General features: G+C 29.5%; 2 protein-coding genes across 5 annotated transcripts; one reads left to right on the forward strand and one right to left on the reverse strand.

Annotated features, from left to right (window-relative positions):
* Positions 1-3,713: 3,713 nt before the first annotated feature.
* Positions 3,714-5,692, forward strand: Bm9970 (Uncharacterized protein; the record flags this gene model as incomplete). Of its 2 annotated transcripts, none has more annotated exons than XM_043081826.1 (6): positions 3,714-3,803; positions 4,341-4,428; positions 4,502-4,551; positions 5,010-5,096; positions 5,339-5,431; positions 5,537-5,692. In XM_043081826.1, the coding sequence occupies 6 exons, from the start codon at positions 3,714-3,716 to the stop codon at positions 5,690-5,692; spliced, it is 564 nt and encodes a 187-aa protein (XP_042937760.1). The 2 variants fall into 2 exon arrangements, with proteins under 2 accessions (XP_042937760.1, XP_042937761.1); XM_043081827.1 differs by having other exon boundaries at positions 5,585-5,692.
* A 281-nt stretch (positions 5,693-5,973) lies between these two features.
* Positions 5,974-15,040, reverse strand: Bma-dop-2 (the record flags this gene model as incomplete). 3 transcript variants are annotated; one of them, XM_043081829.1, is made up of 17 exons in its annotated part: positions 5,974-5,997; positions 6,085-6,296; positions 6,901-7,037; positions 7,229-7,382; positions 7,544-7,649; positions 7,742-7,840; positions 7,960-8,039; positions 8,206-8,306; positions 9,009-9,105; positions 9,451-9,650; positions 10,105-10,204; positions 11,838-11,905; positions 12,222-12,296; positions 12,522-12,648; positions 12,803-12,924; positions 13,305-13,417; positions 14,741-15,040. In XM_043081829.1, 17 exons carry the CDS (start codon positions 15,038-15,040, stop codon positions 5,974-5,976), a joined length of 2,115 nt encoding a protein of 704 aa, XP_042937763.1. The 3 variants fall into 3 exon arrangements, with proteins under 3 accessions (XP_042937763.1, XP_042937762.1, XP_042937764.1); XM_043081828.1 differs by having other exon boundaries at positions 7,229-7,388; XM_043081830.1 differs by lacking the exons at positions 10,105-10,204; positions 11,838-11,905; positions 12,222-12,296; ... (2 more) ...; positions 13,305-13,417; positions 14,741-15,040 and having other exon boundaries at positions 7,229-7,388; positions 9,451-9,637.
* Positions 15,041-15,564: the final 524 nt, after the last annotated feature.

Here is a 15,564-nt window from a genome sequence, read left to right on the forward strand (position 1 = left end):
GTTACATGTACTTTATTTCATATTATGAGGAGATGGAAATTTTTCGAAATTCAAGTTTTTGAGACATTGTGTTCTAGCTTTTTTTTATCTTACCAATTGATTCCTTCCAGCTTAGTAATAGATCTCATCCCTCAGAATTGATTTTTATTGTTTTCATCACTATTTATAATGACAATAGTGATGAATTTCAGTGGGGTTATATGCTATACCTGAGTGGCAGGAAATATCATTCGTTTAGCATAAGCAAATAATTAAAATAATTTTTTTTTTTACTGAACAGGTATTTCTTGCCTCCTAGAGGGAGAAAGAAAGTAATGAATATTCATGGAGCACTTTTCGTTTCATAAACTATAGAAATTTGAGTTCATTTTTGCAAGAGGTTTTAGGATTTTATTTAAGGTTCATGTTTTTGCATAATGTTTCTTAAATTAATTTTTATTATGAGAATTTGTATGTTTATAAGAATATAAGTCTTTAGAAAATACTTAAGAATTAGTATTTCTTTTCTATGATTGTAATTTATCCTGCTTTCTTTGCCTATTTCGTGATATTTTATTTTTCTTCGTATTATATATTTGTATGATGTTTTGGCATATGTGCTTGAAAAATGCTTTTAGCTGACGATTTTCTTTTTCACATGTGTATGTACCGCAAGTTGATAATCAAACATAAGAAGTGAAGACGATGTGGTACTTCAAGTTGTCCGGATCTTTTTATGCTCATCTTTCAGTTAATGCAGATAGTATTCTTCACGGCTCTTCCTAATTCACATTTTTTATCAGTAGGATTGTGCAATACAATTAATGAAATCTAGAAAGAAATTTGTCGAACAAAATCTCTTATTTTCCTTTATTGAATTCTGCGCTGATTTCAAGTTGTAGCAAATTTTTTAAAAATAAAAAAGATAATTTTAGTTGAAGGTTTGTGGTGCTTCTTTATGATTTAAGGGTTCACAAACGAAGATATGGATGTAAAGTTTTTTAGATAGTTTGCGAAAGGTCACATAAGTCATAAGGGTGTTTTTATGTAATTCATTTCTCAACCGACTTGGTTATTTGAAAAGTGTAAAATAGCATTGGGAAACCATAATTCGCTGTAAATCAATTTATTTGCTGACGTAAACTGTTCAGGTTAAAAAAAATTTGAATTTGGAGAGCAGTTCGTAAACGTTGAAAACAAGTCAAAATCCAATGGTATTTGAAGCGTTGAAGAGTTAATGTATGCTTCTGTGTGGAAAATCCGAAAATATTTGAGAGTTCTGAGTCAAAATTCTTTTTGCATTTAAAGTATGTACAAACAAAATTCGATGAAATGAAATTTTTTGTGAAAAGATTTCAAATTCATTCCATTATTTCACTTCAAGCGTATTTCATATATTTCCTTACTTTCTCCTTACTTTCACATAACAGCAATTTTAGCCAAATTACAAAACAAAGTGACATATGGAATAATAATGAAAACAAAATTATATTTTCCTCAGGCAATAAGTTCAGCATCTTTCCTTTTGTGACTTTTTTCCTGATTTTCATAGACAATTTTTAATTGAAAACACTCATATTTAGATAGCGATGAAAAAAAGTTCCAGAAAAAACGCCGAATTTATTGCCCAAAAAAAAGCATTTTCTTTAGACATCGTACAATCTGATATAGATTAGACTGTCTCTCAAAAGCAAAACATCTTTACGAATTCATTCACAACGAAAAGGATTCTATATTAGCAATGGAAAAAAATATACAAAATAAAAAGCAAGCTGTTGTTAAAAGCAAAGAAGTTGTTAGAAGCCATTCAGTCATGTGTTTTTTCAAAGCGAACAATGAAAAATTGCAATACATTTTAATAAAGGATACATAAAAAGTGTGATATTGGAGATAGTTCCACAACAACGTAAACATATTAACTAATGACACCAAAAACGTGAAAATAAAAATGTGGAAAGAAGAATTACTGAAGAAATCCTGTTTGTAATCCAAAAATGCAGATAATAAAAGTGTTAAATACTAAGTAATGCTTATTTGCTTACTTATTATTCACTTAACTGTGATATTGGAGATAGCTTCCACAGTAACATTCACCTAATTTAAAAAATCCTGCAAAAATTTGTACTGATTGAAGAAAAAAAGATCGAAGAACAAGTGTTTCACCTTTTGAAGAAAAGTAGAATCCATAAAGTAAATAAGGTAATAACAAAGAAAAGAATCATGGTAGAAAGAATGAAAGTTGGAAAACAAAGAAATTTCTATTGAATTTTAACGATTTTAATTAATCGCAATTTTTTTATTGTAATTTTGAGCTTTCTATAAGATTTATTAACTGAAATACGAAAGTGATTTAACTGCAAAATTGAATCTTTTGAAAGATTTGTCATCAGTAAAATGAAAATATCAAATACAGTAGTGAATTCATAATCTCAAGAGCTGATCAACATTTCAATTTCTTCCAAAACTATTGTCGTATTTGCAAAAACACATTACCTAGAAAATCTGAGCCATCTATTTGCAAAAACATACCTGTAAGATCTAAGTTTTTAATTGATATCACTATCAGGCAATGATAATTATTTGAAAAAATGTAATTTGTGATCCACTAATTTTAATGAATTTTAGTTTTAAAGTTTTATTATCATTTCGACATCAAAATTTTTATGAATTTGATTGCTTAAATTACAAAACGATATTAAATTACAAAGTTAAAGTGTTTTAAATCATTCATCGCTAAAAAACAGTTCAAAATTATTAAATACTGTGAGTAATTTATCATCTTATTATTTTGCCAGCATTTCAATGCTTTTTTAAAGTATGTTGTAATTACTAGTAAGATAATACCTGCTGGACATTAATCATTTCAATTATTATATTATCAAAGAGATTAGCTTTTGGAGAGAAATGAAAAAATAAAAGAGATCCAATATTTTTAATGATTTTATTTTATTTTTTTATAAACATTTTTTTTTATATAATAAATTTTACTATCTCTTTTATGCTACTATCTTTATAACTTTATTATCTAAACGTAAAAGTGAAGTTAGCTACAATTCTAAAGTCTTTCAAATTATTTTAGAAAAAACTGATAGAAAATGATCAATACTACCAGTGAATAATCGTTTTATGATGTGGTCATCACTTCGATGTTAGCTTTTTCTTAAATATGTTATTGTTGTTATTAAGAATGCGTTACCTGCAAGGTTTAACTTAGAATATATATATAATCAAACAAAGTTCTTTTTGAAATTATCAAAGAAAATTTGAAATCAAAGCGATCCAATATTTCTAATGAATTTTAATTTTAAAGCATTATTATTATTCCGATGGTATTTTTAGAAGGTTTATTGTGTTATTTTAATTTAAGTGATGCTACTGCTGAAAGTATTCAGAATAAAAGAATTATTTGATTACCTCTCCCATTACTCTTATTGTGTATTCTGAAGGAGAAAAGTCGAATTTGTTAAATTAGCTGCTTACGAAAGAGCAGAAATTTCGTTCTAGATGAGCTAAGATTAAGGTTTACTGAGCGGATAGATGAGAGAAGAGAGAAAGATTGGTTGAAAATTTTTAATGAATAATCATTTGATAGCATCGATATTTTAGAAATATATTCATTGTTAAGTGGTGAATATCATAAGTTGGTCGACTCCTATCGCTTTTTGCCGTTATTTATGATAACATCGAATTTTTTAAGGCAAAAGATTGTTTGTTGTCGCTGAAAAAAGAGTAAAATGTCCAGCAATCAGCACAAAAACTTTTCAGCAGAAACTTTCAGTCTACTCGCTCATATGATGAATATGACATTAAACAAAGCTGAACAGGTTCTTATCTCTTCCTTATTTTTCATTAAAGTAAAGTTCACGCTAATCTTAAGCTAAAATTCAGTTGGCTCTTTTATCTCACATTCATTCAAATCTTTTTTCGCCATCAGTTCTCAACTATCAGTGATTATATTAGAACGCTTTCTTGGCATGCATGGAGTTTATGAAGCAACTTTTCTTTTTTTTTTTTTTTTTTGAAGTACTTTAATATTACGCGTTCAAATCATGCAGTGCAATGAAACACCTGGGTTTAATCTATGTTCTGACAATTACCTTCAGAGATGAATGGGCATGTGCTGAAGATACTTGTTGCTTCATAGATCATGACATTGATTATGATCAATGATATACTATTTCCTTTTTTTGACTTTTTGTGTCAACGAAATTTCGCTATTCCAATTTGTCTATAAAATCATGACCAAAGAAAATGTCATAAAACAAAAGCAAAAAGTTATGAGTTATAAATTTCAGAAATGACCAAATTATGCAATTTTTTTTGATTAGTAAGCAGTGATGTTTTTTTTTTTTTTTTTTCAGCTGTCTCAACGCAATCAGTTACCAACTGAAAACCCAAGATCGTATGAGAGTTCCGAGATGAAAGACAAGAATGAAGTATCATCAGAAAGTGGGTTTTCAATAATTGAACAGTAAATTTCAATTAAAATTTTTAAGTCAGATAATGTGTAACTCGCATTTAGATGCATCATTATCGGTTCCAAGAATCAATTCATCAAGAGGTGAAGCGCAGGTATTTATCATTTCAATGAATACTTGAATGTTCTTTTAAATTTGCCGTTTTTTGATCCTAAACTTTTGAAAGTATTAAAGAAAACTAGTTCTTATTTTTCCTAACAGTACTTATAAGCATTTTTTACAATTAACTAAATTATCTGCCACCAAATTCTCATAAGAATTTGCAAACCAAAAATATATCGAAAATTCTCTTTTGATTTCTTTTATTACATTGATAAGAGATGAAAAGGAATATTCAAAAGTGAAATCGTGCGTAATTGAAAACAGTCCAACATTGAACATTGCGCATTGCGCTAATATCTACTGTCTAACCAATAATGATAACAAGCTGATAAATACTTCCTTTTTTGTTTTGCTGTACACTGAAATCATCATTTAATTAATTGAAGAATACAAAAATATTTCATTATTCTAATATTTCAAGATTTCATCCACTTTGCAAAGAAATTTCAGCCAATTGCTTCACATGACGCTGCTGTTGATTTGTTTTCTGCTGATATCGCAACTGGACAAAAGTATAGAACTTACTGTAAACCCATTGTTGGTATTAGTGACTTTTAAACTAACGAGAATTCCAATTTATCTTCAAATTTAAACTTTACAAACTCTACTTCAAAATTCTTTTTTTAATAGGTTTATAATTTGGTAAAAATTTGTTTCTAATCCAAAAAGGTCATTTCGAATTTATGACATTCTTCGAAAATTGGCAGTGGGTTTCAATCATCATAAATATCTATATAAATGATTTTATATCACTGTTTTCATTGAAACACAAAATTTAGACGATTGAAATCTCAAACGAATGCCCAAGTGCAACATTTAATTACATGATGAAAGCACGGAAAGATGCGAGAGATATTCAAGTTCCTGCAAAGGTCATTTCAATTTTATCAACCTGATTGATGTAATTACTACGCCGTCGCAATTTATTTTCTTCATAAGTTAAACTTGTTCCAAATGAAGATTAGTAGTAATTGCAGATCTCAGTAACTCAATTACGTGAAGCAGGTATTTATATTAATTTCCAGCTAGACACACACCTACATCCTGAACTTCCACCGCTGTACATTTGCATATTCTGCCCGAATTATGTGCCGAAACAGGTGTGGATCAATGGAAAAGAATGTATTCATTAATGATATCACTGCTATGCACATACACATTTTCTAAATAAATTTATAACACTTGCAAATCGCTAACAATTGAGAATAGGCGATCATTCCTGATCTGATTTATCGCGATAAATGACAAATAGCTTCTTCATTCGTCTTTTTGTAAGATAGCCAAGAATTGAGAATTTACTGGAGCAATAAATACCCGTAAACACCACTAAATTACATTCGAATGGCTAATATGCTGGACGGAATGTAAAGATTGGACGTGAAAAACATCCTGAATTATTCTTTCCTTTATTCATTTATAGGTCTTTTCGAATCGAGAGCTGAAAAAAGAGGTAAAATCTATGCTTTTCAAGCTGAAAACCTCATGAGTAGAAAAAGGAAAATAACAAATAAACAAACAAACGAACTTTTCCAAATAATATACATTTGAAGGCACGTCGAAATTCCACGTTGAAAATAGTGTAAATGATTGGATTGATGCATGAGTTGATGTAGCCAAGCCAAGTTGTATAGAAAAAGGCATAGAAGTCAACTTGACAACTCTTAATATCCATTTGAATACATACTGCGTTGAGAATATATACCGAAAAAAATGGCACCCAACAAGCTAGAAATATCCCTGAAATTATTAAATCAATATGTTCATTTGTAAAATTATTTTACTTTAGGAGGATTATTTATGAAAATTGAAAAAGAAAACATGATAAAGGGTTATAAAAAGTGTGGAAGGAAATTTGATTACTGTTTTCAAAATTACTTCCACATCGAAACATTATATAACTGATCATCCCAGCTCTCTTTCAAAATTAAATTACAGAATTCGTTCCACATCATTTGTTCCCCAGTGCATTACTCGAGATGCTGGAACGCTGATACAAGCGAAACGGAGCTAATGAGAAGAATTTACAACTTACTTAAAAAAAATATGGAGCGTTCAATTTTTTAAGGTTTCTCGCGACATATATAACTTTGCGAAAAACCTCTGTAACTAATAAAGAAAGATATAATCCTATAATGAATAAATTTTCTATCACCAGAACTACTAATAGAAGCAGATAAATAGAAATAGGTTGTAAGTAAGTGAAATTTCTTTTGCTCGGTTTCAAAAGAAACCTGCAATGATTTGGCAGTGTATATGTGTATACAAATTTATTAATTATAATATCTTAATTGCTGATATTAAAATTCTGAAAATGCAAGAAATATAAATAGAAATATCATACCGACAACAACACCGAGTGTTTTTGTAGCTCGCTTCTCCATTCGTTGACTTCTGCTGCAATGCCGTCCGATCAAACTATTACCACGATTTAATGTTCTTCTAAAGACCGTTGACGCTCGTTCTGTCAGGAAGCTATTTCTATAAATAGATGATACTAGCTACTTAAGAGATATTTAGAAATATGACTGTAAGCAAGGGAAATTTCTTATATAGCTTCAATCTCCTCAACAATTTTAAACAATGAAACTACTCAAACGTTTGAAAAGATTGAAAGGTGCTGTTAGTGATAAATGATATGATAGTGATGTGAATTATCAATAAAGACTAACTTTGAATCATTTGAATTCAAGTGCGGAAGTTTTCTTCCCTTACTTTTCTTCCGAAGTCTCGACAGAATGCAGCATTTTCCCAAAGTTTTTCTGACTGTTTTATCAAGATTGCCAGATTCTTTTCTAGTATCATCCATTCCTCGGCATTCACTTTCTTCACCTTATTGAAATTTCATGTCCATCAGATATGAATTTTTGAATTCAAAAGTTCTTCGAAAATTTTATTAAGCATTGAAATTAATTTGAAGGATGAAAAAGTAAACAGTTGTTAAGCTTAATCATTTTTGCATAGTGAACTCAATTAACAACAGTTACCTTTCTCGAAATTTCTTTGCTGTTTGTCATAATACTCTATTTTAGTATCATTTTCCTTGGTTATTGATTCGTCTTTCTTTGCAACAAAATCAAGTTTTAGCTGTTTCTGCAAAATAAATTTTTACATTTATTTAGGATACCATAGAATTTCAAGCATTTTATCAATTTGTATTGTTTGAATTCATATCTCAAAATTACCTTTTCTTTTTCTTTTTGTTCAACAGTTTCTATGTATTGCTTTGCATTAGCATTTGTGAACAGATGTTGTTCTGTACCATTCAATTTGTCTCTTTCATCCTTAAATAGTACAACGTCAAGCAACCATTCACTTTCTTTTTCGTAGGAAGCAGAAGTCAAAATTCAAATTTCATTTAATCAAATATTCTATCATATCAAGCAGAAATTGAAAACCTTACTTGCGGTACAGGTTTATCAGTGAAACCTATATCAGTTTCCACTTCCTCATTATAGAAAACATCTTTTTCTTGCTTGTTTTCTGCAAAACTTTCAGTGTTTACTTTTCAATGGACAAATATGGAATTTGATGCTGAAATAAAACACGGAAAACGTAAAGTACGAAATATTTTTGACTCCAAAACACTCATATAATGAATGTTGAATAAAATAAACATATAATTTCAGTTTGAACAAATGAAAATTACCGGAAGTGTTCATTTTCTGCAATTCGTAAAATTTATAAACTTCTAATTGTGGAACAAATATCACTGAATTTTCTTTGCTTTTCAAATCGTTCTGTAAGAATCTGCAAAGTGCTTATAATTATATCTGAACAATTTTCCAATATAATTTATTGTCTTATTAACTGATTTTTTTTTTCTCAGCAGAATTTTAATGAGTAATTTTGAAATTTTTGTTTTAAAAGCACAGATTTTACCTTAATAGTAATGTACAACTTTTTCAATTTAATTACTTATATTTTATCAAATCTGTCACTATTTTACCTACTTCTCCAGCGCTAATTTTATTTGTAATTACTTTGAGTAATCCTTTCGACATTTTCATTTAGGGCACTAATTTGTTTTCAATTTACAAAACTTTGTTTCACTTTTCTTTTCTTTTCTTTGCTAGAAAGTATTTATCTAACGAACATAATTTTGTCCAAGGCTCCTTAAAACATTATTCAAACTTTTGTTTCTAAACGTTTCACTAGGTCAGGAATACACTAAATTTGCTAACCTAAATTCTTGTCAGACTTATACCTTTAATTCACTTAAATCTCTCAGCTCATTATTACTAACTTCTTGTTTCTTTTTTTGAAAATGCTTTTTTTTCATCTTTGAGATTTTTGGTTGAACGAGTTAAAAATTTCTAATGAAAATTATTTGATTTTAAATTCTTAATTTTCTTTTATTTGAATTCTTTTATTGAAAATTTATTTGAAAAATCAGTAATAAAAAAACTTTAGCTTTACAAAAGTTGAATTGCAACAGAAAGCTTAGCATACCGATTTAAAGTAACTTCTCTGCAGGGACAAGGCAAATTGTTCCAGTTCAATCTTTCCAGCATTCTCAGCAGAAATCCTTCACTGAATGATTTTTTTACTGCAATTTGAACCAAATTAATTAATGTAATCATTTTTTTGATTCTTTGAATGAATCCTTGAAGTTTTCTAAGCTATCAAGTTTTACTTCTGTTTGACTTCAGAAACAATTTCATTGGTCTTTTATTTATTTATTGATTGACATCTAAAGCCTTTAGTAATAAGGATGCAAAACTTAAATTCTGGATTATTTATCAGCCGCGTCTTACAAATGACATCATAATGATCACTGTGATTCATCTTTTGTAAATTAGCTATTTAAAAAGGAAGAAGTAAATTGCATAATAAGCTAATACATGTATTCTGAGTCACGGTCTCATAAAATTATCAAGCTTGATTAATTCACCTTTATTAGAAATCTCTTCGTCTGAAATATCGCTATCATCGATTTTGATTATTTCAGTATCACCATTCACTATTCTATTTATATACACTCCACAACCGTCGTATTGCTTAAGTGATTTTCGCATTCCATTTTTAGAATATTCCTTATTAATTTTATGAGAATAAAGTGTAGTTAACTTTGAAACCATATCAAGAGTATCGCTAAAAATAATGACAATAAAATTTTTGTGATGAATAAATCAATTCAAAGCAAAACAGGAAGCAGTAGTTCACCAGTATCGATGATGATGTAACGACGTTATAGAATTGTATAGAAGGCTGCAAATGTGCGCATTTTGTGCTAGATATATTTGCTTCTCGAAATATTTCGAGAATTATACCGAGTAATTAATAAATTGGAATGAAAAAGTCAGACAAAGTACTTTTGCTCACATATGTTATTTTTAATTGTTGCCGTTAACACATAATGATTGTTTAGGAAAACTTGTGCTAACAATTTTAACTCTTATTTGCTTGTACTTTTTGCTTTTGATTTCACCTTATCTCGTATTGTTAAAAAAAAAAAATAATATTTTTTGCTTCTAACAATATTATTTTATTTTTTTTTATATTTATTTGAAATACAGGTATTTCGAGAAACAACCAGAAAGCATACTTTTGTTTCTTCTTCCTTCCTTTGCCCAAACTGCCCAAATTCAGTTCATTTTTATCAGGATCTACTGTTAGCTGTGGTCTGATTATTTCTGCTGTTTCTACTGAAAAAAAAAGAAAAAAAAAAAAACTCTATCATTTTTGAATATTATAATTAAGTCCCTTTCTTCACGCGACGAGAATTTTCAGAAAAGGCAACTAAAACACTTTTCAAAAATAAAAAAAATGTGCGCTTATTTTGGTTTACTTGTTTACACAAATTGAATTGTTTTTTTAAAGTGATTCCTTGTTTTATAGATGTCATTTCTTCAGAACTTTTAACTGATGATTTAGTGAAATATAATTAAAATACAAGACTTGAAAAAGGACTATAAATTGCAAACGGAAAGCTTTTCAGAACTTTAAAGCCCCCAAAAACATCAAAGAATTTACAGACCATTATTTAAGCCTTAAGAAATAAATTAGATTCCCAACAAATTTTGGTTATCAAGAATAAGCCACAGAAAAATGAATTTTTTTTTATTTATTCGATTTAATAAGGTTTAAAACCTTGAAAGATAGTCAGAAATAATCGACTAAAATGAGACAAGCCATGCGGAATTCACTCATTCAAATATGGTCGCCAATTTAATATTATAAGTACATCAGACATGTTGGCCAAAGCTTTCCATAGCTTATTATTATACTTTATTTTCCAAAATGTAATAGTATCCTGTTCTTATGTTAATGTGGAGAACTCATTTATGGTCAGGAAGATATCAGCCGTTTAATATCCTGCAGAGGTAAGGGGTCCTTTAGCAATGTTCCATCCGCTCCGTTCCAAATCGTTACTACACTACAATAATAAAAAACAATAAATAGAAATGATCAATGCATTTTAGTGGGTGTCCATTGTCAAGTATATGTTACTAAATTTAATTATCATATCAACGTTGGGTTAATTGATATTGAACACGTCAGAAGATAGTTGAAATTAAAAGGATCGTCTTGAAGTTTTTGCATCACCTATTATGGAAACTGTAGAAATCTGCAGTTATAAAATAACATATGACAGTGAAAGAAGCAGAGGAACAGGGGAACAAAAGAAATCCGGAATATCGGAGGTTTCTTTAAGCTCAGCAAAATAACCTTTTTTTTTTTTTTAAATACGACTCCAAATTGATGAAAAAGAAATACTAATTTATTAGACAAGTTTGAAAGAAACATGTCTAATTAAATGACCAAGAGACCAGAGAAAAGAGAATAGTTTGCTTAACTTTGTCAGATTTCGGAAACATTAAAGAAAAAATATTTCTTAGATTTCCAAAAAAATTGTAATCTTTTCAGCAATATATCAGTGACTCAATCTGCTGTGATACAGCAATTTTCACAAATGGCAAATTTTTACGGAGTCTTTCACTACTCCGTAAAAAATTGAAAGAAGAAAATTTTCAGCTTCATTTCAAAAATGAATTTTGATATTATGATGAGAGCATTCTTACATTTTACATTTTCAAACTTACTAAAACGACAATTTATTTCACAAGATGTGAGTATAATTAAAGTTTATGTGAACTCTTAGTTCTCAAATACGTTCATTTCCATTTCTCTTTTTCTTCTCATTTCAACACTTATTTTTGCTTATATTACAGAAAACAAGAGGGTGGCAAGTTGTTGTGTCGTTTAATGCCATACTTCTAGTATTCCTGTTGTAATTAGAATAAAGCAAACGAATTAATCAATTCATAATAAACAAACCGATTCCAGTTATCGCCTTCTGGTCACTGCAATTGAAATTACTGACAGCTGTCGTTTCCTTCGCTAATCTAAAATTAATGGGAAGGGAAATCAGCAAAATTGCAGTTGAATCCTAGGAAGTGTAACAGCAAATGAAGTATTGTAAACATGTTAAAATAATGAGAAATTTCTTTTAAGTTGACGGAGTGGGAATTAAAATGAGCAAGTTTTCTTCGGAGAGCAAATAAATTCTGATAATTGTTACTGAATCAAAATTTCAGTTTAGACAAAACTGATGAGAATTGTAAACTGAAAACTTCATCTTGCAATTAAAAATTTTGCCCTATGATCCGGAGAACGTTACCGTTCAGTTGTGCATTTCTTCATTCTGAAAACAATTCAGACCTTTTTAACGGTCGTAAATATGACCAACGCTGTTTCCTGGACAATTTTTGTCTTTGACGTAAAGCAATCATTATCCTAAAATATTTTCTGTGTAATTTCGGTTGCAAAACGAAATCTTTCACAAAAAAAGAAATTTAATTTCGGTTGCAAAACGAAATCTTTCACAAAAAAAGAAATTTGCTAAATATTTGAGAAAGGTGCTTTCATATTCGGTTATAACAGAAGATTCAACAAGTAAGACAGATATCATTAGAAAAACAGTTTTAAAAGGAAAATAATGAAAGCAACGAAAACACTAACCTAATATAAACAAATAGGACAATAAAACAAGGTATGACGAAACTAATAATTGACGAGGATATTGAAAATATTGGATTATAGAAGCGACATTCATATGGATCCGCATCTGATGGTCGGATATTCACACCTGCGATTAATTAATTAATCATAAGGAAATTTTGAGTTGATTTTCTGAAGCTAATTATCAAATAAATGAATTAGTTTGATCGATAATAAATACTCCTTAAATTCTTCTAATAAGCACAGTGAAAATATATAAAGCTGGAACAGTGATGACTTACCGAGTACCATAGGACTAGCAAGTGCAAGGGAAATGACCCAAATGACTGCCATAATAAAAATAACCCGTTTTGTATCATGGGAATTGTGTGAATAACTTATGGGATGAGTAACTGCTCGGTACCTACAATTGATAAATTAACCTTTTCGTATTCCCTAAGATGAGGGTTGTACTGCCTAACACATATAAATTCTCATTAATGCTATCATTTTTGTCAGAACTATGAATATATCACTAATTAAATATAGCACTAATAGTTAAGCACTTTTTTCAAATGAAACATAGAATTAATTAAGAATAGTTGCAGAATTTATCACATTAATCTTTAAACTGAGGTCTTTGTGGGATACATGGTTCGCTTCTAATCGATTAAAAAACTTATGTTTCCGTCAGATATGCAGCTGTTCCTTAGGATAGCAAAAAAGTTCAACTGACAAGTTGTTTCAATGGTAACTCAATTAATGAGGTCTGAAAATGATTTTCCATCTGTTTAATCTATTCACCTATCAAAACTAATGACTGTAAGTATAAGTATGGACGCAGTACTACAGGCGACATCACTTGCTGAATATATATCGCACATCATAGATCCGAGGAACCAATAACCACCTTGCACCTGAAATGGAACATGTCGTAAACAATCATAGCTATCACAGTATTACCATGTCATGAAGAGGAAGAAAAAACTATTTAGATGGCAAAGCTGGAAAAAACCATTTTCATTAACTTTGAAATTGATTTAGAAAAATTAGTAAAGCGGTCAGCTATTCTTGAAGTGTAAAAAGACAATTCAATTGTAAGTAATTTCAGTATTGTGTATTATTCCGTTCACCTTTTCTGCATCACTTACTCAAATATTCAATATTTCTTTTTTCCTTCTGAAGAGTGAAGTGATTCTGATAGAATATGTGAAAGCAAATAACTTTAGATCCAGTGAAAATCTTTGTCTTTGTTAGTTATCACATTAGTTGATTAAATAACTTCTTGAAATTCCCACCAAAAAAACACTGAGCTTCATTGAAAATTGCTTTATACTTCTTGAAAAAAATGCACTTGGGAGATTTAATAGCTAATGTTTCCATTCAAGCGATTAATGGAACATTAGTTTTTTTAATCATATAAGCATTTCATTAGGTATTACACCAGTTAAGTTCCCATTGCATATGCGCTAATTAAATTTCTCTATTATTACAGCTTTGCTTGCTTTTCACTTCATCAATTCTTTCTAAAAATAACAGTGAAATTTTTTAAAAAATCTCATTAATTTCTACTAATCTTATTTAGTAATGATTCCAAAACAACGATAGCCCCAACATAGAATAATCTTTAGCATGAAACAAACAAAACGGTTTGCGACAATATTCCTGTTTAAAAAAAATCTAGCATTCCATTTTAGAAGTAAATACACTAGCCTTCTAGGGTAGCAGTAAAATAAGTGAAATCAATGAGAAAAAATCATGAAATCATGGAAAAATAATGATAAGATAAATAGAAACGCTTCTTTACTTGTTAATTTACATAATGTTAATGATAAGTTAATGATCATTAGTACGGTCAGTTGTCTAGTCCTACTAATACATATCCTTTGCTGCTAATGTCTTTAGCTCATTTGCTTGATTCCACTTGTCTTATTATATGATATCATCGGAACTAATATCATCTGATTGTTCATGCTAACATAAATATAGCCTTTTTACGCTAGGCCTATTAACTTTTGAACTAACATTTGATGATTAATTTATCATCCTGCTTTTAAAACAATGTATAATTTCTTTCGACCAGAATTGCTTTTAGCATTCAGCAGCAGAGAAAAAAAAATTGTAATTAAAATGCTTCAATAGATTTTATTGTTTGCTCTCTTAAATTATCACTTGTTCTATCCTTATCACCAGTAATTTACTCTATTTTTTAATGAACTTGAAACAGACTAGAAACTCACATGGACATAAACAGCATAAGGCATGACGAAAAGTCCAACTAGGAGATCAGCGACAGCCAAACCAAAGATTAGGAAATTAATAGCAGAATGAAGAGTTTTAAAACGTAGTACAGCAATAATTACCATCGAGTTACCCAAAACAGTAATGGTCGGAATAATTAAAAAGAATAATCCGGAAATGTTAAGTTCATGATCCGGAGTGGCTAACTTCGGCGAGCATTGCAAAGATGTTGAGTCCGTAACGCAACTGCTTATATTCATGGTATTATAAGTATCATTTTTTGTCGATATCAGATCCATCTGTTTTAAATTGATTTTGAGAAAGGTTTTAACAAAAACTTTTACTAGCAAAAAATAGAACGCTATTTTAACACCTGTCCAAGTTAGCCTTTTTTCTTCCATTTCTATATCTTAAAGGAAAAAATACCAATGTATTATTAATGGAAGACCACTCGATAACGCTTTATTTTTTGCAATCATCCAATTTATGCGGAAATATTCTTCCTATTAGTATCACTGTTTAACCTCGTTTAACCTCTAGCTGGTATACTATCATGTACCATTAAGAGAACTTTCATGGCAAATGACAGTGATGATGCTGCTACTTCTGCTTGTCATTAACTTTACAGCTCGAGAGGGATGCTGGCTTCAAACGATCAGTTCCTAAATTAGTTAATAGGAGAAGAAAAAGTAATCTTCCAATTATTTCTATTAGATTTGAGTTTGCATGCAAACTTGTAGTTTGTGGACAATTCGCTCTAGAAATATTGGTATGTTTTACATACTTCAGTATTCCCTGAAAATTATGATTACATTTGGTAATA

Source organism: Brugia malayi, assembly GCF_000002995.4.
Source record: "Brugia malayi strain FR3 genome assembly, contig: Bm_v4_Chr4_scaffold_001, whole genome shotgun sequence".
NCBI lineage: Eukaryota > Metazoa > Nematoda > Chromadorea > Rhabditida > Onchocercidae > Brugia > Brugia malayi.